We start from the raw sequence: 22969 nt of genomic DNA on the forward strand, positions 1-22969 counted from the left end.
GCAAATTGATCTAAAAAATACAGCCATTTATTGAGGGTTTTTGCCAATCTTCCCTTGAAGTTATACTGATGATCAGGAGAACTGTGGAAATTGTTGGTGAGTGCATTTTGCACAGTTGCAGGCAAATTGTAGACAATCGCTCTCCAATACATGTTAACACAGACAAAATGCATGCTGGGAGATGCTGAAGAGAAAATCTTGAGGCTAGAACTCCTAAATGTCATAACTGCCTAAAATCTAGCTGTGCACACATCTTTGGATACATTGAGCAACTGCCTAATATCACTAAGGCAACTTATGACTCTACCCATGCCTCAATGCAGAAACCCTAATTCATGGTTTTGTTACTTCTAGACTTGACTAGTTTAGTGCCCTTCTGGTCCCTCTCCCATTTCTACCCTTTGTAAATTTGAAGTAATCTAAAACTCTGCTGCAAGTCTCATTCATTAATCAACCCTATGTTCACTGGTGTAAAATGACTCATAGTTAAATAGTATTTTGATTTTAAAATTTTTACTCTTTTCAAAGCCATCCATGGCCTTGCACCTTTCTGTTTCCAGTATCCCCTCCAGCACTACAACCCTCCAAGATATCTGTACTTCTCCAATTCTCACCACCCGAACATCATGTTTTAATTGCTTTACTATTGTCAGCCATGTCATCAACTGGCAAAGGCCCATAGCGCTAAAATCCCACCTGAGCTTCTCTATCTCTTCTTCCCCCCCTTTAAGGCACCCCTTAAAACCTACATCTTTGTTGCAGTGCGATCATAGAATTCCTACAAAGGAGGCCATTCAGCTCAAAGAGTCTGCATTGACCACAATCCCACCCTTCGGCCCTATTCCCGTAATCCTGTACATTTTACACTGTTAATCCCCCTGACATTAACAGGCAATTTAGCACAGCTAACCCACACATCTTTGGACTGTAGGCGGAAACCAGATCACCCGGAGGAAACCCACGCAGACACAGGCAGAATGTGCAAACTCCACACGGAGGGCCTGATTTTATCATTGTCATTCTAAGTGCTGAATCTGGGCCCAATTCAGATCCGACTTGGACATCTGCTTTCAGATGCCCCCATATGCACTTAGCTTGAAAAAAAACGCCAGTCTGAATTGTGCTGTGGGCGGGGCTTAGTACGCCTGAAACGATTGGAGCTCTGAACTGTGCGTGCACAGTGAGGAAAAAAATTTGAAAATCGCACCACTGTCACGTTGCCCCTGGGCTGCAAAAAAAGTGGATAAAGTGGCCCGGGAGCAAAAAGCGGGAGCAATGGCCTCCATAGATATCACCCCCACCCCCCACAACATAACTTTCCCCCTTATCCACCCACCTCTCTTGTGATCCCCTGCCCTCCCTTCCCACCCAACGTTCACCTGCAGAGTGGCAGTGGACCCCCCAGCCCCCCGATCCATCTGGCCTCCCTCCCAGTATATTTCACATACTCACAGCTGGGTACTTGGACAGTTTCACTAATTAAGTGCACGTGCACTATTATAGCTGTGGAATCCCTTCTCCCTGCTGCCTGTACTTGCAAAATCCACCCAGGTACTTATCCAGGCTTTTATTGAAGTTATGTAATGAAACGTATAGGTGTGTGTACAAATAACCGTTGCTTGATTCAACAACCATTGGAACTGTGTTTAGCAACAGCCAACTTGCAGTAAATTCTAAGAACTGCATTTCCAAGTTTAAAAGATAATTTGGGAAATGGTAATAAGATAATTTCTACTTCTTCTGAACTTGCTGCTGTAGGGGAAGAAAACAACATTCATGGCAAGTGAAATATAATCTAAGTAGCATTTATAACAGGAATGATCAGAGTTAGAAATGTGATGGGATAGAATTAACTCTCCCCCTTCCCCTCCAGAGAATGATCTGCCCCCCAATCACTCCCCCCCCCCCCCAACCCTCCACCAGACCAGACAACGATTGGGCCTCCCTCCTCCCTCCCCCCATTCTCCAGAGATACATCTGACGCACCTCCACCTCCCCTCCCCCCACCACCGACCTAAGTCAGAGAGCCATTGGAAGCACTGAACTTACCTCTTCAGCGGATGGACCGCCCTTTGCCGAGCAGGTCTGTTTTGTGCCGAATCTGGACGCGTGAACGCGATGGTAAAGGGAGAAACGCTGATAAAGTTGGGCGAGCAGTTCATTAATTGAGTTTAAATGCCTGCAAATACATTTAAATCGCCATTGCGCCCATTTCGGGCTTGAATCAGATTGTGGCCATTTTCGCGTCTTGGTAGAATGGGCATCTGCGCAGACATGGATCACGTTAATGGCGTCATGCCTGACTTTACCACATTTCCGCACCCGAAAATGGGCACATCATAATGGTAAAATCAGGCCCAGAGAATGACCAAGCCCAGAACTGAACTTGGGACCCTAGCACTGTGAGGCAGCAGTGCTAACCACAGTGCCACTATGCCAATGTTGGTTTATTTGCAATCTATCATGTCAGCAGTCTTCTTCCAATTTCTCAAAAGCAGAATAGATTAAGCTGTGTTTTAAAATAAGCATCTTTTTTCCTAATAATAATTTTCATTGCACAATACTTCCTGTGATATTACTCTAATTAATCATTTACTTGCATAAGGTTTTATACATCTGCCTGAATAGCTGTTTCCAGAGTTTGCCGTCAGGTTTTCTTTGATAATGCTCCTTTGAAACCTCTTGGAACATTTTTCCACATTAAGGGCACTATGTAATTACAGGTTGTTGTTGATAACTACTTCCATTTTAATATGATCAAATTCCCGGATGCTGCAGCAGAAGCTGGAATTCTGCTTGATCTCCAGTCAACAGGTGCCTGACCATGAGCAGCCACTGCCACTTCTTCCTGCTCATCCAAATGTTTTGATTTATTTGTGTTTTTGCCTCAAAATAAGAATGATTATATTAGATTTATAACTCCGATTTCTTCTCAACTACATTCTCCAGGATGTGTGCAAGTGAACCAGTGATTGGCAGGGTTTGTGATAGTATTTCAAGCTGCTTTGAGATGTCGCAAACTCAGCCTTGTCAGAAAGTAGGAAATAACAAAATTCTGTTTTGAGTAAGCATCTGTCAGTCCCATTTTTATTGCTCATTATTTTCCCTGATATTGTTCCAATTAGTTGAGTCCTTCAATAAACAGTTATACAGTAGGGACAATTGAAGTGACACTAACATTATTTCAAATGTTTAAGTAGTTGTGTCTAATTAGCACTGGCATTTAGTATCTGTTTTCTCTCTTTGGCAAAATCACTCTGTACATAGGTTGACTCAGAAGCGTATTCGCTGTAACTATACTGATACATTCATTTATCTCATTTATTCTTTGCTATGGTTCTATTGTGTGACAAATCATTTCGGTGATCTAATCTTATCGTTAAACATATTCCAGCACTAATGGAGAAATGATTGCTTTTTTATTTCATTTTGAATACTTGTGGCAGTTGCTTATCATGCATGTCGTTATTATCAGCTTAACGTAGCAGATCTCTTGATCCTGATAACACTTTCCCGATGTCCTTGCAGCTCTTTTCTGCTAACTATTGCAATGCCTTCATTTCTGACTTTGAAGGGGAAGTTGCAATTGTCTGTATGCATTATTTCTCTCCTCTTCCTAACTCCTTCTAATAGGGCAAGCAGCACCTGCTCAGTGAGTAAGCATGACTTCCTGTATTGTTCTGCGTTCTGTTGCTCAGCAATTCTGCTCAAGAAACAGTTGTCTTCAGCTCTCTGGTGATACTTCAGCTGTTTATTTGGTTCCTAATTGGAAAGTCACAACCATTTTGTCCTTGTTGTTTTTCTTAAAGGACAGGTTTAATATAACACCAGGATATAGTAATACATGAGGATTGATTGACCAATTAAAGTTAAAATCCTATCAAAATCACCTATTTAATCACTTAACAATGATTTCCAGACATATACCTGCTATTGAGGTTACAAATAATTGTGTGACTTTACATAGCACAATTAACTTGAAAGTGTTGAATTTTTGAAATTGCTAAATTTCTAACATTTTAATAATTTATTTAGTTACTTTTAAATTGCTTGTAACATGGAGTAGAGATTTGCACCTTGGAAATAGGCCCTTCACCCCAACTTGTTCATGCTGCCCAGTTTTTACCACTAAGCTAGTCCCAATTGCCCACATTTGGCCCATACCCATCTATCCATGTAACTGTCTAAATGCTTTTTAAAAGACAAAATTATACCTACCTCTACTACTGCCTCTGGCAGCTTGTTCCAGATACTCACCACCCTCTGAGTCAAAATATTGAGGGTTATAGGTAAGCCTAGTAGGTAGAGGTAAGCTCGGCGCAACATGTGGCCGAAGGGCCTGTTTGTGCTGTAGTTTTTCTATGATTTCTACGATTGTCCCTCCGGACCCTTTTGTATCTCTCCTCTCTCACCTTAAATCTACTCTCTCTAGTTTTAGATTCCCTTATCTTTGGGAAAAGATGCTGACTATCTATCTTACCTATGCCCCTCATTATTTTATAGACCTCTATAAGATCATCCCTAAGCTGCCTACGCTGCAGGGAAAATGTCCCAGTCTATCCAGCCTCTTCTTTTATCACAAACCATCAAGTTCCAGTAGCATCCTTGTAAATCTTTTTTGCACTCTTTCTAGTTTAATAATGTCCTTTCTATAATGGGGTATTCCAGATGTGGCCTTACTAATGTCCTGTACAACTTCAACAAGGCTTCCCAATTCGTGTATTCAATGTTCTGACCAATGAAACCAAGCATGCCAAATGCCTTCTTCATCATTGTTCTTTGTTCTATCATCCTGTGACTCCACTTTCAAGGAGCTATGAATCTGTACTCCTAACTGTCCCCAAATCCCTACCATTAACTGACTAGGTCCTGCCCTAATTTGATCTACCAAATGCATCACCTCACATTTATCTAAATTAAACTCCATCTGACATTCATCTACCCACAAACCCAATTGATCAAGATCCCTTTGCAATCCTGGATAATCTTCTTCACTGTCCGCCATGCTACCAATCTTGGTGTCACCTGCAAACTTACTATCATGCCTCCTAAATTCTCATCCAAATCATTAATATAAATAACAAATAACAATCTATCCAGCCCCGATCCTGCATCCACACCCCAAAGATGTGCTATTAGGCTGATTGGAGGTAATAAATTGTCCCTAAATTAGTTTCTCTCAATGTGGTATGCCATGAACAATAGATAAGGGTCATGGGTGGAGGGGGGTACTGGTAATGTTAAAATGGCAGTGCGGGCTCGTTGGGCCGAAGGGCCTGTTTCCCGGGCTGTTTTTGTTCTTTGTTCTTTGATCCCTGAGGCACACCGCCTGTCACAGGCCTCCAGTTTGAAAAAAACCTCTACACCACCCTCTGTTTTCTGTTGTCAAGCCAATTTTGTATCCAATTGGCTACCTCATTCTGGATTCCGTGAGATTTAACCTTATGCAACAAACTACCATGCAGTACCCTATCAAAGGTCTTGCTAAAGTCCATTTAGACAATGTCAACTGCGCCGCCCTCATCTACCTTCTTGGTTACTCCTTCAAAACACTCGATCAAATTCGTGAGACATGATTTTCCACTCACAAAGCCACGCTGACTGTCCCTAATCAGTCCTTGCCTCTCTAAATGCCGGTAGATACTTTCTAACAACTTACCCATTACAGATGTTAGGCTCACCAGTCTGTATTTCCCAGGCTTTCCCCTGCAGCTCTCCTTAAGCAAAGACATAACACTTGCCATCCTCCAATCTTCAGGCACCTCACCTGAGGCAGTCGATGATTCAGATATTTCTGCCAGGGGACTTGCAATTTCTCCCTACCCTCCTCCAATGTCCTGGGATACATTTCATCAGGTCCCGGGGATTTATTTAACTTGATGTGCTTTAAGACTTCCACCACCTCCTTCTCTGTAATAATTCCCAAGAAAAAGCGTTATTATAATTAGTTACATTTTTAACTTGGCAACAAGTAGTAGGTCTAATTCAGGGACTATTTCCATTGGTGTATTTGACACAGAAAAGCACAATCTAGGAGCATAGATCTCAATATTAGACCTGAAGGATGCTTACATTAGAGAGACCAAGCAGTTCACATTACAGGTCTGTTAGCCTCCACACAAGGAATATGAATGTAGAACATTACCTCCGTGATAATTTGTTTTTATTGTAAGGCCAAGAGTCTGTCTGATTTTAATTAACTGCTCTGCTTCCCTGACCTCCTTCTCTTATTCACCATCTCAATGCATGAAATACACAGTAGTGTTCCCCAAGAGTCAGTATTAAGACCGTTGCTCTTTTTGACGTTAGTGACCTGAGCTTGCCTTACAAGGAATATTTCAAAACAAAAATGTAATAAACAATGAGGAGACCAGTTGCAGACTATAGGTGAATGAAAACTTAGGTGAAATGCAAAAATTAAAAAACAGATTCAATACATGTAAGTATAGGGTAAAAGACACAAATGAGAAGAAAAGCTGATAAAGTTGTCAAAATATCTTACATAGAAATTTTGGCTACATAGAGAGACATAGATCTCAAAAGCAAGGAAATGAAGCTAAAACTTGATAAACCACTGACCAGAATTTTACAATTCCACCACCCTTTTCTCCTGCCAAAGGGTTTTGAAGTGGTTTTGAGGTGGGGTGGAGGAAGGTTGCAGGGCAATTAAAGCCCTTAAGTGACCACTTAAGTGCCATTGTAGGGCCTTTTCCTGCTCAGCAGGTTTTTACGCTAGTGGATGAATGACAGGAGGGAAAGGAAAATGACCAAACCTGCATCTTAGATGGGATGAGGGCATCAAAAGTGTGGGAGTGCCCACTAATCCAGGCTTGAAGCCCTCATCATCCTAATTCTGTCCATCGACTAGATCTTAGAGTAATGTGTCTAGTTCTGGACATTGCACTTTAGGCAAGATATCCAGATTTTGGAGAGGTTGCAGAAAATTTTACCAGAATGGTACCAGGGAAGAGAGATTTCATTTATGTATCGAGTCTAGAGAAGCTGATTTTATTCTCTGTGGAGCAGAGAAGTTTAAAGGATAAGAAATGGGAGGTTTTCAAAATTATGAGAACCTTCAATGGAATGGCTGGCAAAAAGCATTCCATTAGCATCAGTAATAGAGAACACAAATTAAAGAAAATTGGCAGAACAACCAGATGGAAGATAGGGAGATTTATTTTTAATGCAGTTAATTCATATGATCTGGAATGCATTCCCTGAAAAGCCACAGGAAGCAGGTTTAATATAAAATAATTCATTTTGGTAGGAAAAGAGAGGAGAGGCAATATAAAATAAAAAGTACAATAATAAGGGGGTACAGGAGCAGAGAGACTTAGGGATATGTGTGCGTAAATCATTGAAGGTAGCAGGGCAGATTGAGACAGCAGTTGGTAAGGATTATTGGATCCTGGGCTACATAGAGTACATACCGAGTACAAAATAAAGGAAGTTACGATGAAGCTATATGAAACATTAGCTGGGTTAACTGGATTATTGTGCCCAGTTCTGGGCACCACACCTTAGGGAGATGTGAGGGCATTTGAAAGGGTCCAGGAAAGGTCATTAATTTGGTTCAAAGGATGAGGAATTTCAAATACATGGAAAGATTGTGGAAGCTGCGGCTGTTCTTGGAGGAGAAGATTTAGACAAGATTTGGTGGATACTTTTAAAATCATCAGCATTCCGTAGCCAGGGAGAAACTGTCCCTATAGGTGGCAGCATTGCGAAGAAAAGGACACCAAGGGCCAGATTTTACCAATTGGAGGCTAAGTTCCGGATCCGGATGTAAAACGGATCTGAGCCTGGAATTCTCGTTCCAGCGTGCCCATATGCTTTTTGCCAGCTCCGGTTCGGTCCTTGCTGTGGGGCGGGGCTTAGCGCTGCCGGAATGATCTGAACTGATCTGAACTCTGAACTGCGCACGCGCAGTTCGAAAAAGATCTTAAACAGCGTGCCTGGGTGCGAGAAACAAAACAAAACAGAGAGAGCCGGGGTTGTAGGGGGGGGAATGAGCTGTAATAGGATCCCCCTGGGAAACAGGCCCCTCCCCTAGGCGGAGCACACCTCAAAACTACCTGGATTGCTGCTGTCCCTCCACCATCCTTCTGACCTGCACTCGTTGATGTGGAGATACCGGCGTTGGACTGGGTAAACACAGTAAGAAGTCTCACAACACCAGGTTAAAGTCCTGCTGGAGTCCTGTTGGACTTTAACCTGGTGTTGTGAGACTTCTTACTGCACTCGTTGGACATCCTGCAGCACCTTCCTGGCCTTCCGCTGACATCTGCTGGAGGAGGGGGCAGGCTCAGGTGGATCTCTGGTTGGCAGGGGGGATGGTGGAGATTCTCCCAAGTCCATCCTCCACCACCACTCCCCCCCCCACCGCGCCCCCCCCCAAACCAGAGATCCACGAGCCCGCCCCCTCCTCTGACAGACGCCAGCGGAAGGCCAGGAAGGTGCTGCAGGATGTCCAACGAGTGCAGTAAGAAGTCTCACAACACCAGGTTAAAGTCCAACAGGGCTCCAACAGGACTTTAACCTGGTGTTGTGAGACTTCTTACTGTGTTTACCTCAGTCCAACGCTGGCATCCTCACATCAACGAGTGCAGGTCAGAAGGATGGTGGACGGACAGCAGCAATCAAGGTAGTTGGGGGTGTGCTCCGCAGAGGGGGTCCTGCTACCCAAGGGGGTAGGGGCTGCCTCCCAGTGGGGTCTGACCATGGGGAATGGGGGCATCTGCCGGAGGAGCCTGCCTCCCGGGGTGGTGGGGGGCGTGGGATCTTATGGGGGGAGGAGGGGGCGGGGGCGGAGGGCTGCGTCCCAAGGGGGGGCCTGATCTGGGGGGAGGGGCTGCCTCCTGGGGGGGTCCAATTGTCGGGGGGTGGGGGGGCCCGCCTCCCAGAGGGGGTGGATCGTGGAGGGGTGTGCTCTGCTGAAGGGGGCCTGCCTCCTGGGGGGCGAGGGGGGGGGGGTCTGCCGGGCGGGGTCTGCCTCCCAAGGGGGTCCAATCGCAGGGCTTGGATCTGCTGAGGGGGGCCTGCGTCTCAGGGGAGGTCTGATTGCAGGGGCGGGGGGTGGGGCTGCCTCCCAGGGGGTTCAGATCGCGAGGGGCCCAGTCTGCCGGGGTGGTTAGCGGGGGGTCTGCGAAGGGTGTTCGAGGAGGATGGGCTTCGGAGGTTCCCCTGCAGAATACGAATCCGCTTTGGATTTTTATTCTGCAGGTGGATAGCAGCGCGGATCCGAAACAGATCTGAAGATGGTAAAGTGGGGTTTGGGGGTGGAGTTGGGCACGTGGTTTATTAAGTCGATTTAAATGCATGCTAATATATTTAAATCGTTGGGCCACCCGATTGGGGCGTGGACCAGATCCGCGCCCAAATCAAGTGTGGGTAAAGGTGCGATCTGCTCGATTTCAGGTGCAGATTGCATTAAAGGCCTGACGCCCGATTTTACCGTGATTTTGGGCGCGAATTTTTGGTAAACTCGGACCCTAAGTTAAAGAGATTTGCTAAAGAAGTACATTATATGTAGCGAACTGGAATTCACTGCCTGAGAATGTGGTGGAGGCAGATTCAATTGTGCCATTCAAAAGAAAATTGGTTCATTATCTGAAGCAAAAATATCTGCAGAACAACAGCAACAAGGTGGAGGAATGGTCATAGGTGATTTGCTCTTGCAGATAGGAGCTGCGCAGGCACCAGGAGCTAAATAGCCTCCTCTCTTGCTTTAACCATTCTATGATTCTACTTTCAAAAGGGACGGGGAAAAAGGAAATCTTTGCTGGGCTATGTTTAAAGGTCAGGAGAGTCAGACTAATACATTTCTAGAGCTGGTCAAAAAATGACGAGTCCAGTTGCCTCCTTTAGTGTTGTACAATTTGCGCTCCTGGCTGACATATGGAAAGCTACTAAATGTAACTGTTACGTGATTTTACATCTACTCTCATAGGAAGCTGGGTTGGGTTTCTGAAAAGGTGGAATTGTGGGCTGATTGATTTGTTCCTTCTAGTCCTTCTACTTAAGCAACCAAGTAGCTGGGGAGCAATGGGTGTGACCCACGTTTAATGCCTCAGTCGCCTGCTGCTCCACCACACTGTCATAACGGGCCATAATTTCCGTGCCCTCCTGCTTCGGGTTTGGATGGGGATTGATATGCTGGGATACTCCTTTTGCAAATTCAAGGTAAGGGTTTAGATGGCAACTGCCCAAAAGTGCAGTGGGAACCATCTGAAAATGCAGTTTAAAACACGAACCTCAGATGGTTCCAGCTTTGTTGACAAAGAGTTACTCAGGAAAAGTTAGAAGAAATAAAACCTCTTCTAATTTCTGGGTAACTGTTATGAAGACACAGCGCAGCCTACGCATGGGACTCCCCCCAACCCCCTAGAAGAGTCTCCTCACCCCCAACTACCCCATCCCACAGGACTCTTCCCATACCCTGAAGCACCCCATGGTATTCCCCACACTTATCACATTATCTACTTTGCATTGTCAAATGATACTGAATTAGAATTTTGGCGAAGGATCACAGCACATATTCTGCCCCAGAATTTCCAACAGCTAGCCACTCTGGATGCAGCCCTGCTGGTGGTCAGGGATTTTGGAAATGTTTGCCTGAAATGTTTGTGTCATTGCCATTGGATTTGCTGTGCATTCCAAACATTTTCCATTTTTAAATTGAAATGTTTAGCTTGCTTTTCTTTCTGTTCAATCTCACTTTCTTTCATTGAATTTCCTCCCAACAATAAGATCACAGTGCAGTTAATTTGTACAAAGTATCAGAGAACGGAAGTGACAAACACAGCAAATGGCACCAGCTGGCAGAAAATTGACTTAAGTTCGTTAGGACAAACATCAGTTTAACCTGCAGAATATTGGCTTCCTTGACACCCACTGTTGCATGACAAAATAACCATTTTAAAAGAAAGTTTATCAGAAAGACGAGATGATTTAAAGGCTGGCAGTGCACAAAGTAAAAAAAAATGGTGTGGAGATTTCCTGGGTTGCTGAGGAAAGTAAGTAGAAATAATGGAGGCTCTTTCAATCCTTTATCAACATGGGACTAGTGCTGGAGGATTACAAATGGTTCACCCCTTTTCAATAATAGGGTGACGAACCTAATGTCACAGAATGATAGAATCCCTACAGAAGGAGGCCATTTGGCCCATCAAGTCTGCCCTGACTCTCTGACAGAACATCTTACCCTGTACACCCATGCCCTACCCCTGCAATCCCACATATTTATCCTGCTAATCTCCCTAACCTGCACATCTTTGGTGGTAAGGAAATATTTGGAGATAGTGGTTGCAGAATAAAGGTTTTGGAAGACATGAGTTGATTAATGGCAGCCAGCATGATTTGGTTCAATGCAAGTGTGTCTGACAATCTTGACTTGAGTTTTTTTTTGAACAAGACAGAGGCTTACTGAGGAATTGGCAGCACTCGCCAAATATACATTCACAGCACTGAAAAAGATTGATATACTTGAAGGTTAAAAAACATTTGGTTATAAGTAAGGAACCATGGAGGAGCTATGTGCTGCTGATTATATATTACAGGTCTCCAAATAATTGGAAAAAGATAGAGCAGCCAAGTTGCAGACAGATTGCAGAAAGGAGTAAATGGGGGACTTCATTTATAGTCATAGAACCATAGAATTACAGAATCCTACAGTGCAGAAGGAGGCCATTTGGCCCATCGAGTCTGCACTGACCACAATCCCACACAGGCCCTATCCCCATAACCCCCTAGCTAGTCCCCCTAACATTATGGTGCAATTTAACATGGCCAATCTACCTAACCTGCACATCTTTAGTAATATTGATTGGGACAACAATAGTGTTAAGGACAAAGTATCAGAGGAATTACATTTCTCTTGTACACATTTTAGTATTGTTAAATGTTTTGCCAGCACAAAATAGAAAGCAACAATGTTGTATCTAGTTCCAGGCAATGAAGTGGGGGCTATAGAGTCTCCTTCATTGGGAAAGCCTTTGAGAAACTATGATTAGAGTGGTCATGGAAAAGGATAAGGAACAGTCAATCTTAAAAATGGTCAACTGGAGGAGGGTTCATTTCAGTGAGCTGTAAGGGTATTTGACCCAGGTGGATTAAAATCAAAGATTGTCATGTAAATTGGTATTTGAGCAATAGGTGATCTTAAAGGAGGGAATTCAGGTATAGACTCAGCACATTCACATAGGGGAAAAAAAGACAGGGACTTTAAAAATTCAAATTGTGGATGATTAAAGAAATGGAGGCTAAAATGAAACAGAAAGCGGAAGCTTATGGTAAATGTAAGGCTTACAATACAGTAGAGAATCAAACTAAATACAAAGGGCCACATTTTCACAAAGAGGGTAGGGCTCCACACCTTAACCAAAATGGTGCTGGAGTCCCAATTTTGGAAAACCTGTAGCCAAACATGACACTGACCGTAATCGCCAGGATGGGAAAAGGGCTTAATTGTATTTGACACAACTATGATCCTGAAGGTAGTGGCACATTGTAAAATGCAGCTTCCTTCAATCAGAAGCAATTTTGGTCACCTTTGTTTCTCAAACGTGACTCGTGAGCTTTATCAATTAAAAAAATGTCTACATCTATTAGAGTACTTTGATAAGGTCAGGTACCATTTTGGAAAAGTTGAAGTATCCCTTTGGAATTGTTAAGATTAGACAGGAATGTGCGTAAAAGGTGGATAAGGTCTGCGCAATGTCAAGATGCCAACTCATTTAAATTTCCTACCATTTAAATTTTGTACAGAAAAGCCTACAGTGACTGTCAGTTGAAAATAAATGTTGATTGAAATTTCGGTAGACATTTGTTGATGCAAGCCTGAGATGATATCATTATAGGATTAGTACTACTTGACTGCTTCCATTATCACAGTAGGGCCTGTAAATTCACAGTTTGATTGGCAGCTCCAAGTGTTTATAAAAGGATTAGCTATCTTTGATGTGGAACAATGAATAGATTTTTATTAGGGATAAAGTACTTGAATTGAAATATATTGAATAGATTTTTATCAATGACAGTGTTTTAATATAATTAATGACAGATAGAACTTTCATTTCAGCATGGAGGTATGCCCACTGTGGATGCTCGGTGATTTGGCATGGAGGTATAAGGGCAAAGATTGGTGAGTGGGATGATTAGTTGTGTGAGTTGCATTAATTTAGCATGATGTCAAAAAGGGTTATGAGGGTGAGCAAGAGTCATGGGTTGGTATGAGCTGGCACTCATTTGGCCTCTATGGCTGTCTCTGCACTGTTTCCAGGTTCAGTGAGTTCAACTTCCCCCACTGGAGTGAAAATCTGATGTTTTGGGGAAATTTCTGTCGAGTCAGGTTTTGGGTAAAAATAATTTTCCTGATTCTGCGCATTTGTTTCGGGAGTGAAAATTCAGCCTAACTGTGCATAGGAGAACTGAAAAAAGGAAAAAGACAACCCAATTTTTATTTAATTCAAAAAACATGATTAATTTAAGAAATGTGTGTTTCAGTAGCTAGACCAGCATTTATTGCCCATCCCTAATTGCCCTTGAGAAGGTAGTGGTAAGCTGCCTTCTTGAGCCTCTCTTATGATGTTGGTACATCTATAATACTGTTAGGGAGGAAGTTCCAAGTTCTGAGTCAACAATGATAGAGGAACAGAAACATATTTCCTGGTCTCATTGGCATATAACTTGGAAAGGAATTTGCAAGTGGTCCAATCTCCATTCCGTGCTGCCCTTTCTTTTCACAGTTGTATAGGTTGTAGATTTGAGAGGTGCTGTTGTAGAATTGTTGGCAAGTTGTTGCAGTGCATTTTGTATGTACTAGTCACTGATGTTGGAGGCAGTGAATCTTTCCGGTCATGGATATAATACATTTAGATAAATTGCCATATTTGCAAATACATCTTTAAAGAAGGATCAGTAAATTTTACTTACTTGTTTTTTTTGATGAATTTGTTTCAACAAGGATTAGGTAACCATAAGTTGTTCACAGTTTTCTTCATGATTGTTGCAATCTGTTTATTGGCTTAATTCCTCAAATGTGGATATTCAATATTGAATCTATCGTTAAATAAGAATGTAACAATTCACATTTCCGTGGAAAGTATCAAGGACAGTCTTCCACAGGAGTCTGCTAGAAAGTGGCAAATGTGCAATGTTCTCGTTCTGCGAATAAATTTTAAAGAACTCTTCGACAACACTTATAAAGAATGTGATAAGTAAACAACTTGAACAGGATTTATTATGAAACGTGACATTTGAATAAAATAATCAATTTTTCCATTCCGTTTTGTTTTAGGGCAGCTCCTTAAAACTCAATTTTCACATCTGTTCTTAACCACTTACAGGTGAATAATAGTTGAGATGGTTCACTGCTGCCATTTTCAAAATTAATATTTTCCCAGATAGCCAAGGTATCTGGTGGACAATGCCAGGGTGCCAGTCCCTTTCCTTCAAAGCCAATTCCCCACAGGCAGCAACTTTTTTTAGTTAATTTTATTAGTGTCACAAGTAGGCTTATATTAACACTGCAGTGAAGTTACTGTGAAAATCCCCTTGCTGCTGTGAAAATCCTGTGTCGCCACACTCTGGTGCCTGTTCAGGAGGGAGAATTTAACATGGTCAATCCACCTAACCAGCACGTCTGTTGGACTGTGGGAGGAAACCTACGCAGAAATGGGGAGAGCGTGCCAACTCCGCACAGAGAGTGATCCAATCTGGGAATTGAACCCGGGTCCTTGGCACTGTGGGACAGCAGTGCAGCATGCCACCCCTTCCAAGGGATTCTGCCTGTTCAATCCTTCCGGAACCTACTCAACCCTCAGCCCTTGACAATCATGGTAACATAGATTGACTATAACTGTCTTTAATTCCATGTGGTATGGCCGATTCTGAGAACTCAATAATTGGGAAATGAAAGAAATAACAGCCGGTTCAAATATGTTTTCCGGCTTCTCAGGAACCTAGTTCTCTAACGCCTCTTCTTTCCAGTTCTCCTATTACTTCTTCACATCTGCCTGCTGCATGATCCTCCATATTTAAACTTCCCTCTTGTTGGTTCTGCTTCCTGGTAAAGGATCACCAGGACATATGTATCAGTATTTCTTATTATCCAGCCATTATAATTAGCCCTATTACAAGAGATTTAAATCCCTAGAAAACATTTTTGAACATCTCAAAAAACAGTTACAAATTCCCAAACATTTGAAAGTAATTAAAATTTCCTTTCTTCTACTATTCTGGATTAAAGGCTGTTACATTTTAATGGCTTTTTGTTTGAGTTTCTCTCTTCATGGCATCCAGGTCGCATGGGCTGTATGTATGGTCAATGTACTTACCAGCATTCTCTGTTTTACTTTAAGTTTGTAAAGTTCAGTATTCATGACAACAAATGAAATTAGTTAACATTTCTGGTTAATTCTACATTAATATATCCTTCTCTTTCAGATGTTGATCGACCTGGTGTATATCTCTAGCATTTTGCTCTAATTTCAGATTTACAGATTCACGGCTTTTCTTTTATAAATTGTCTATTATTGTGCCTTTCACATACAGCTAATCTGACCGTCAGCTTCTGTTTTGATAGGATTATCGGGTCAATATTTTCCTGAGACAAAAATGGAATGATCCTCGGCTTAAACTGCCAACTGATTTTAAAGGTTCAGATACACTGACTGTGGACCCCAAAATGTTCAAATGCTTATGGAAACCTGATTTGTTTTTCGCAAATGAAAAGAATGCAAATTTTCATGACGTAACGCAAGATAACATCCTGCTGTTTATATTCCGCAATGGTGATGTACTGCTGAGTATGAGGTGCGATATTAAACTTATAATTACTGTAGAAGGCACTGAAAACATTTGCTGAAAGCTTTAATTGTTATATCCTTTAAAAGTGGATAATGTTTTCCCTTTGCTTTCATATTTCAGGTTGTCAATAACTCTTTCCTGCCCACTTGATTTGACTCTGTTTCCTATGGATACACAATACTGCAAGATTCAGTTGGAAAGCTGTATGTTTCTTTAACATTTGCAGTAAGATGGATGCATTGATAGATATTGACTTACAGATGGTTGCTATTTGTACAAGATTGGCTGAACTTTTATTTGATGCCGTGTTTTAAAAAGAAAACTTTTATGTGGATCTGGGAAGGGAAAAGTTCAGCTAAGCGGGATTTTTTTAGTCTTGCTGTGGGCTGTAAACTGGCAATTTGGATTAGTCGCTTTCACTGCAACTGAAAATTGTCAGGATGCATTGGTAGTTAATCTGCAACACGATGCTGAATTCCTGATGCTGATCACAGTTGGTACAGCAATCAACAAGCTTTATTTTCTTTGAAGAAAGGGGGAAATTTGGGAAGTTTTTTTTCTGTTGAAATTTCAAATGAAAATTATACTTTGGCAGTCTGAATATTATTTAAATTAGAAATTATTGATGTTAATTATGCCAGATGAATGCAGTGGGTTCTTATGATATTTTCTGTTATTTTCACAGTGTTAACCCATTTTAGATAAACTAATCTCAAAATAGTAAGTGTATGTATGCATTAAGCTTTCTTCCATTAATATCAGTTACGGACATTGTTAGTTCAAAGAGTAGGATTTTCCATGTCCCATTTGGCATGTTTCACAGCGATAGAAGTGGCCCGCCGTTGTCACCAGGCTTTCCCATTGTATGGACCTCCCCCACTGCCGTGAAATCCATGGCGGGATTTCACCATCAGCAAGACTGGAAGATCCCACGGGCAGGGATGGCTGGAAAGTTCAGCCCGTTGTTTCTAAATTAGTAATAGAAGTTATTTGGTTAGTGATGTATTTTAATTCTGATTATTTGTGTTCAAAATGGCTTTTTAGACAGGATTTTCCAGCAGATATTGGGATGAAATGGTTGCCCCCAAGTCCACATTTTGCCTGGAGCTAGGCTGGTGGAACCATTTTCCCTGAACTGGCCTCCTAATTGGCTGTCTTCAGGCTGCTCATCTTATTATGGATTTATTATGGATGGGGGAGGGACAGGGGATTCCTGATGTTGCTGGCTCAGTTCCGGGGCTGGCATGACCCTCTGTAGCCCTGCAGGGAGAGGCAGCTATTTGCTGAGGTATTGATAGGTAGGAGAGTGCAAGTGTACCTCTAAGTTAAGGCACTTTTGAAGGCATAAAAATGAGATATTTCAGCGGGGTTGATGATGGCAGGTCCCTCAGATGAGAGGGAAATTCCCTCCAGTTGAAGGAACAAAGTTAATATTATGACTCTTCTGAAGAATCATTTTTAATTTAACTCTCCACAGATGCTGTCAGACTTGAAGAGTATTTCCAGCACTTTTCTGTTTTTATTTTATAGAAGAAAATCAGGGTCAGTGTTCTGTGTCAGATTTCCAGTTTTTGCATCTATTTCTTTAATTGAGTGTCATGTTTCCTTTCTTTTTCAGTTGGCTATACCACAGATGACCTTCGATTCATCTGGCAGTCCAAAGACCCTGTTCAGATGGAGCAAATTGCATTGCCACAGTTTGATGTTAAGCAGGAAGATATTGAGTACGGAAACTGCACGAAGTATTATAAAGGCACTGGTGAGAATTGTTCATGATAACATTATAAGATACCTTTAGGACAAGCTTTTGAAGGTTTTAGACAGTGTCTACATTGTAAGTGCTTGGATGCTCAATTTAGTTTTAGAATGTAACGTATGTTATTCTCAAATCAGAACAACGAAAGTTGAAATCCATTTGCAACAGAAGAAAAAATATGTTGTCAGTTTAAACATTTTGAGGCTTAAAAAAAATCTACCAGACACATGCAGACTGAGCTGGAAAAGGATTGCATTCTGATCAAATTTCAACTTGTTTTGATGTTCGGTCCTGCTCAGACATTCCAAACATATACATAATAGACCTCATCAAAGGCTCTGAAATCATCTTGTGGAAAGACCAGCGTGGAAACCTGTTTGTATTCAATTCTCTTGGCTACTATTTCACTTTCAGACATTAAAGTAAACAGATTATTGGCTCCCTTAAAATAGTGGGCAAAAGAATTGTATAAAAATGTGTTAAGCACTTGTATGAGAAGCACTTGTATTTGCGATCATAATTTCAGAGCTCTAGTAGTTTTAAAAAGATAGAGGCCAGAATGTTATGGCTGTTCATGCCGGCAGGATTTTCCCATCCCGCTGCAATGAACGGAGATTTGGCTGGGTGCCAAATTCTTTGACTTCACTGTAGTGGGAGGGTGGTGTGACTCACCGGTAAGATCGTGCTCAGATTCTTTTTCCAACTAAATTGTCTTCTCATGGGCTGAAATAAATTCCCATCTTATCCTCAGTATGAAGGATGATGATTTTGAAATGCATTCTTACGTTTTGTCACTGTGCCCTGTTGACAGGGAGCATCCTCTTCAAAACAAAGTGAGTCTGATCTTCCTCAGAGTAGGAATTAACATTGGATTTCCACTCTGCTCCTAGTTTTGACCCGAATCATTTTCTGTTCTGTTCTCGGTCACTGGCCTCCCAGACCTCTCCGAGCCAGCCCCAATGTCCATCCCGTCTGACTGCAGCCTTGCTGGCACCTCCCCCAACCCCCACCCCCACTCCCACCCCCACCCCACCACCGAATGGCCAGCACCTGACCACCCAATTCCCTCTCTCTGCCCACAATCCACTGATCCCTGTGCAGAGTGGCAGCAGGACCCCCATCCCCACCAATTGCTCACCCACTACAATCGAGGCCTCACCCCCTTGGCACTGCCCGATGCCTGGTGAGCAGTGCCAAGGTGCCCCTTGAGCAGTGCCAGGAGCCAGCTGGTAATGCCCGAGGGGCAACCCTTTTACCCCCAACCTCCTTGGGGGGGTCTCATGGCCTCCCTTCACTCCAGCGGGGTCAATCACCAGTTCCATTAGGGGGGAACCTCACTGGAGTGAACTACTGAACTACTCCTAATGGGCAAAGGGAGGTGGGGGGGGGGGGGGGGGGCGGGGTGCAGGGAGGTGCGCGGGTGGAGGAGGGAGACTCTAGTGGGCCCAGAGATTTGTTATCAGCTCGCACATTCAGTAAATTGTCACATAAAAATGCAAATGCAAGCCTCACTAATAGCTTATGACATTGGATGGTATGTCATGGCAAATTATGACTTGACATTTGGTTAGTTAATTTGTTGTATATGTGCAATAGAAATGTAGGGGATTTTCATAATAACTCCATTGCAGTGTAAATGTAAGCCTACTTGTGAGTAATAAATAATAAATACATGATTCAACATTTCTATCAACAATCCCATTTTCCACAACTTGTCCCGCATCCTTGAATGTTATGACATTTTATGTACTCATCCAAATATTTTTTAAAGGTTGTAAGGTTTCCTGCCCCCACTACCTTCCCAGGCAATGAGTGTTTTTCTCAAATCTCCTCATATCTTGTGCCTTAAACTATGCCTTAAACCTTCTGATTGACCCCTCAGCCAAGGAGAACAACTGCTCCCTGCCCATCCTGTCCACACCCCTCATAATTTTATATGACTCAATAACATCCTCCTCCGCCTTCTCAGCACAAAAGAAAATAATGCAAGCCTATCTAACCTGTACTCGTAGCTCCATCCCAGGCAACATCCTGGTGAACCTCCTCTATACCCCTCTAGTGCTATCACATTCTTCCTATAGTGAAGTGCTTAGAGCTGCACAAGATATGGTCTAACCAATGCTCAATACAACTCCAACATTATACCCTTACTCTTAGACTCTATACTACAACTAATCAAAGTAAATGTCCCACATGCCTTCTTAACTATCCTGTTCACTTGCTCTGCTGACTTCAGGGATCTGTGAATAAGTACCCCAAGCTCCATCTGTTCCTCTGAGCTTCCCAGGGACTTGCCATTCATTAAGTACTCCCTCGTCTTGTTTCTTCTTCCAAATAAATGTCTGAGCAGTATGATAACAATCTGTCTCCCTGTATTTTACAAGTACAAGGCATCTCTGCCTTTTAGAGTATCTATCTTTCCCATCAAATGTTTAGATGTTTGCCTTTCATGAAATAGGATTGGAAATTTTTTGCTCATTGATAGATTAACATAATGCCCTGCATTTTGAGTAAAATGCAATATTTTGCATTCTCTGTTGTGCCAATAAATCAATTTTATGCTTGATTTTTTTCAATAAAATTAAACACGTCAGGGATTATTTTGACCAAAGGTAAGAATAGGCACTAAATAGGTGTAGTGCTAATAAATTTGAAAGGCTGGATTTGGCACACAGTGTTTTCCCTAATTACTGATTGCTAACCTTTGACTTGCCTGAAGGTACTCAAACAGAAACCTGGAGGTTATCACTTGTGTTGATTTGACACAATTTTGTGGAGCAGTGTATGTGGGCTTCTTACACATCCTTACACTGAAGGAGTGTGCTGGCTGACATACTCTGCAGCTTGCAGGCTGGTTTACAGAATAAGGGGATTATGGAGGGATGGGTTCAAAGTTTCTCAAATGCCTACAGAAGGTGACTGCCTTGTACTCGCATGACCTGTTCTGACAGATCAAGTATCTCAAGATAATGGCCCATAACTTCCTTAGAGTGGCAATCACCAGCAGATTGCCACTTCGGAGGAACTTCCCCTTACCGAAATTCTAAGGCTGTTGTCTCTCACAGTCTTCCTCTCTCAGGCTGGGTGAGACAGGAGGGGTGAAGCACGCTTCTGGCTACATCGGCGTGGAGTAACTGGATAACAGAGAGGAAGGACGCAGACCCTTTTTATAGGGTCAGCTGCTGTCAAGTAATCGTTGAAAGCGACATGGAAAGAGGGATGTTAAATCTGAAAGGGAACTGGGGGTTCAGACATCAGATCAGGAGGTTGGACTCAGACCAGCAGGGAGACCCAGTTGGGCAAGTTGGTCTAAATAATGTGGGGGGGTTCGGGGGTCGGATCTGTGAGATAACCAAGGGAGGCTGGTTTGGAATGGGAGGGAAGACGTAGGGGAGCCCCGCCAAAACAGGGGGAAACCCCAGGGGAGTGGCAGAGTCAGAACTGGAGTGGGGGATGGTAGGTGGGGGGGAGGGGCTGGTGGTGGCAGTAGTTGCAGGGGCGGTGGCATGTAGTCAGAACCAGGAGGCGTAGAGATCAGACTCAAACCCAGAGGAGGATGGCAGAGTCAGTCCAGGAAGTTTGTCTGGGAGAGAGGGATGGGGTTTCTGGAACAGGAGAGAGGGGTAGGAGTCACAATTGGGCTAGGGGTGTGGAGGTGTCCAGTGTTGGGCTGGACTGTGGAATTGTTTGGCAGGGAGTGGGGTAGTGAGTGTGTCCCCTATGGTGTCTGGGGTTGGAGTGGTGTGGGATGGATTTTCTGTAATTTGATGGGGGAGGGGAGTGTTTAAAATTGTTAATCTGGAGTTAGAAGTGCTTTTATTCCTTCTACTTCTTTCAGAATAACTATGCGTGTAAAACCGGCAGAACCATCTGAAACCAATGATTTAAATTGTTTTATTGGATGGTTCCCAGTCCAGTTTAATTGTCCAGGGTAAGTTAGCCCTTCTAGACAATTGCTGGGCAAACCCTTACGTGGGATCTTCCGAAGACAAATTCCTCAGTGCAGCATCTAATTCAACGCTGGGAACCAGGACGTTTTGGGCTAATAATTATTGTGTGAAAGAAATTGAGGTGTAAATACATTTTGGCCTGTTTTGGAGCTGAAATTGTTTGTGCTCAGGGAGTGTGAGTCCAAAGTCAAGGCTCACTTCGAACATATCAGCGCATTGGCAGCTCCACAAACCTCCCCAGCAACAGCCGTCAGGGAGGAGGAGGAGAATGGGAAGGTGTTGGGTGGTCAGGGGCTTGCAGCAAACTCAAAGATTATTGTGGAATTGGCAAACACTCCAGTTGCCCCACTGGCTCCATGTAAAGGTAGTTCTTTTAAAATTGTTGCCTCGAAGCTGCATGTGGGATAAAACAAAAGTGAGCAAAGCAGGAACTACTCCACTCAGCACCAAACAGCTTTGACGAAAGAATCTTATCATGCATTAAGACCCTCATTAACACATGTAAAGAATCTAATTCCTATTGAAGGTGGCTGCCTGAAAATTGCCTGAGGCTTATTTGGCATTGAATATGTTTCAGGCATTCCTTAGGCACTGAGTCAATATCCCAGTGAAAGGGGTTGTTTTTATCTTTGTTTTCTGCCTGTAAACAATGGTTTTTAATCATTACAACTCTGTGTAGGCTTTCCTACATATAGGTGGATAACTTTAGCTAAGCCACTCAGTGTAACTGTTAGAAATTAAGAATAATATTGTTCTCTTGTTATTGTACATCACAGTCTTATTTATCACTGTAATTGGAATTTTTTTTAATTATTAAAGACTGATCGGTTTGTTGCAAAATTGTTGAAGCTACAATAGCAAGATCAACTGAATGATCTTTTCTGCTTTGAATATGAATTTCTTCAATATATTTGTTGCAAAAATGATATGAAATATTTCACTTGAACTGCAGAAAGTATAATATTGTTTTCTTTACTTTGTTTTTATTAAAGGATATTACACCTGTGTGGAAGTGATATTTACACTGAGAAGACAAGTTGGATATTACATGATGGGTGTTTATGCTCCAACTCTTTTGATCGTTGTCCTGTCGTGGCTATCGTTTTGGATAAACCCTGATGCAAGTGCGGCAAGAGTGCCTTTGGGTAAAACAAATTAGCACTGACAATCATGTAAATGATCAGCTATTACTATGCAAAGTCATCCCACATTATCACAAATGCTGTTTAATCGCAAAGAAAATTTCATAACGGGCTATTTGATAAATTAGATGTTTTAATTGAATTGAATTGATTTATTATTGTCACACGTATTGGGATACAGTGAAAACTATTGTTTCTTGTGACTGTAGAGACAAAACATATCAATCATAGAATCCAAAAGTGCAAAGGAAGGCCATTTGGCCCATCAAGTCTGCACCGGCCACAGCCCCACCCAGGCCCTATTCCAATAACTC

At 42.5% G+C, this 22969-nt stretch overlaps 1 protein-coding gene across 1 annotated transcript in view; it reads left to right on the top strand.

The window, feature by feature from the left end:
- The window catches only part of glrbb (glycine receptor, beta b), a 215513-nt gene that overhangs the window by 113757 nt on the left and 78787 nt on the right, over positions 1-22969 (top strand). Inside the window, exons 5-8 of the mRNA XM_080199669.1 lie at positions 15584-15813; positions 15928-16010; positions 17426-17566; positions 22506-22658. Coding sequence (XP_080055795.1) covers positions 15584-15813; positions 15928-16010; positions 17426-17566; positions 22506-22658 — 607 coding nt within the window. The remainder of the gene's footprint in view (positions 1-15583; positions 15814-15927; positions 16011-17425; positions 17567-22505; positions 22659-22969) is intronic.

The sequence above is a fragment of the Carcharhinus amblyrhynchos genome, chromosome 1 (genome assembly GCF_965287045.1).
Source record: "Carcharhinus amblyrhynchos chromosome 1, sCarAmb.v2.hapA, whole genome shotgun sequence".
In the NCBI taxonomy this organism is placed as follows: Eukaryota; Metazoa; Chordata; class Chondrichthyes; order Carcharhiniformes; family Carcharhinidae; genus Carcharhinus; species Carcharhinus amblyrhynchos.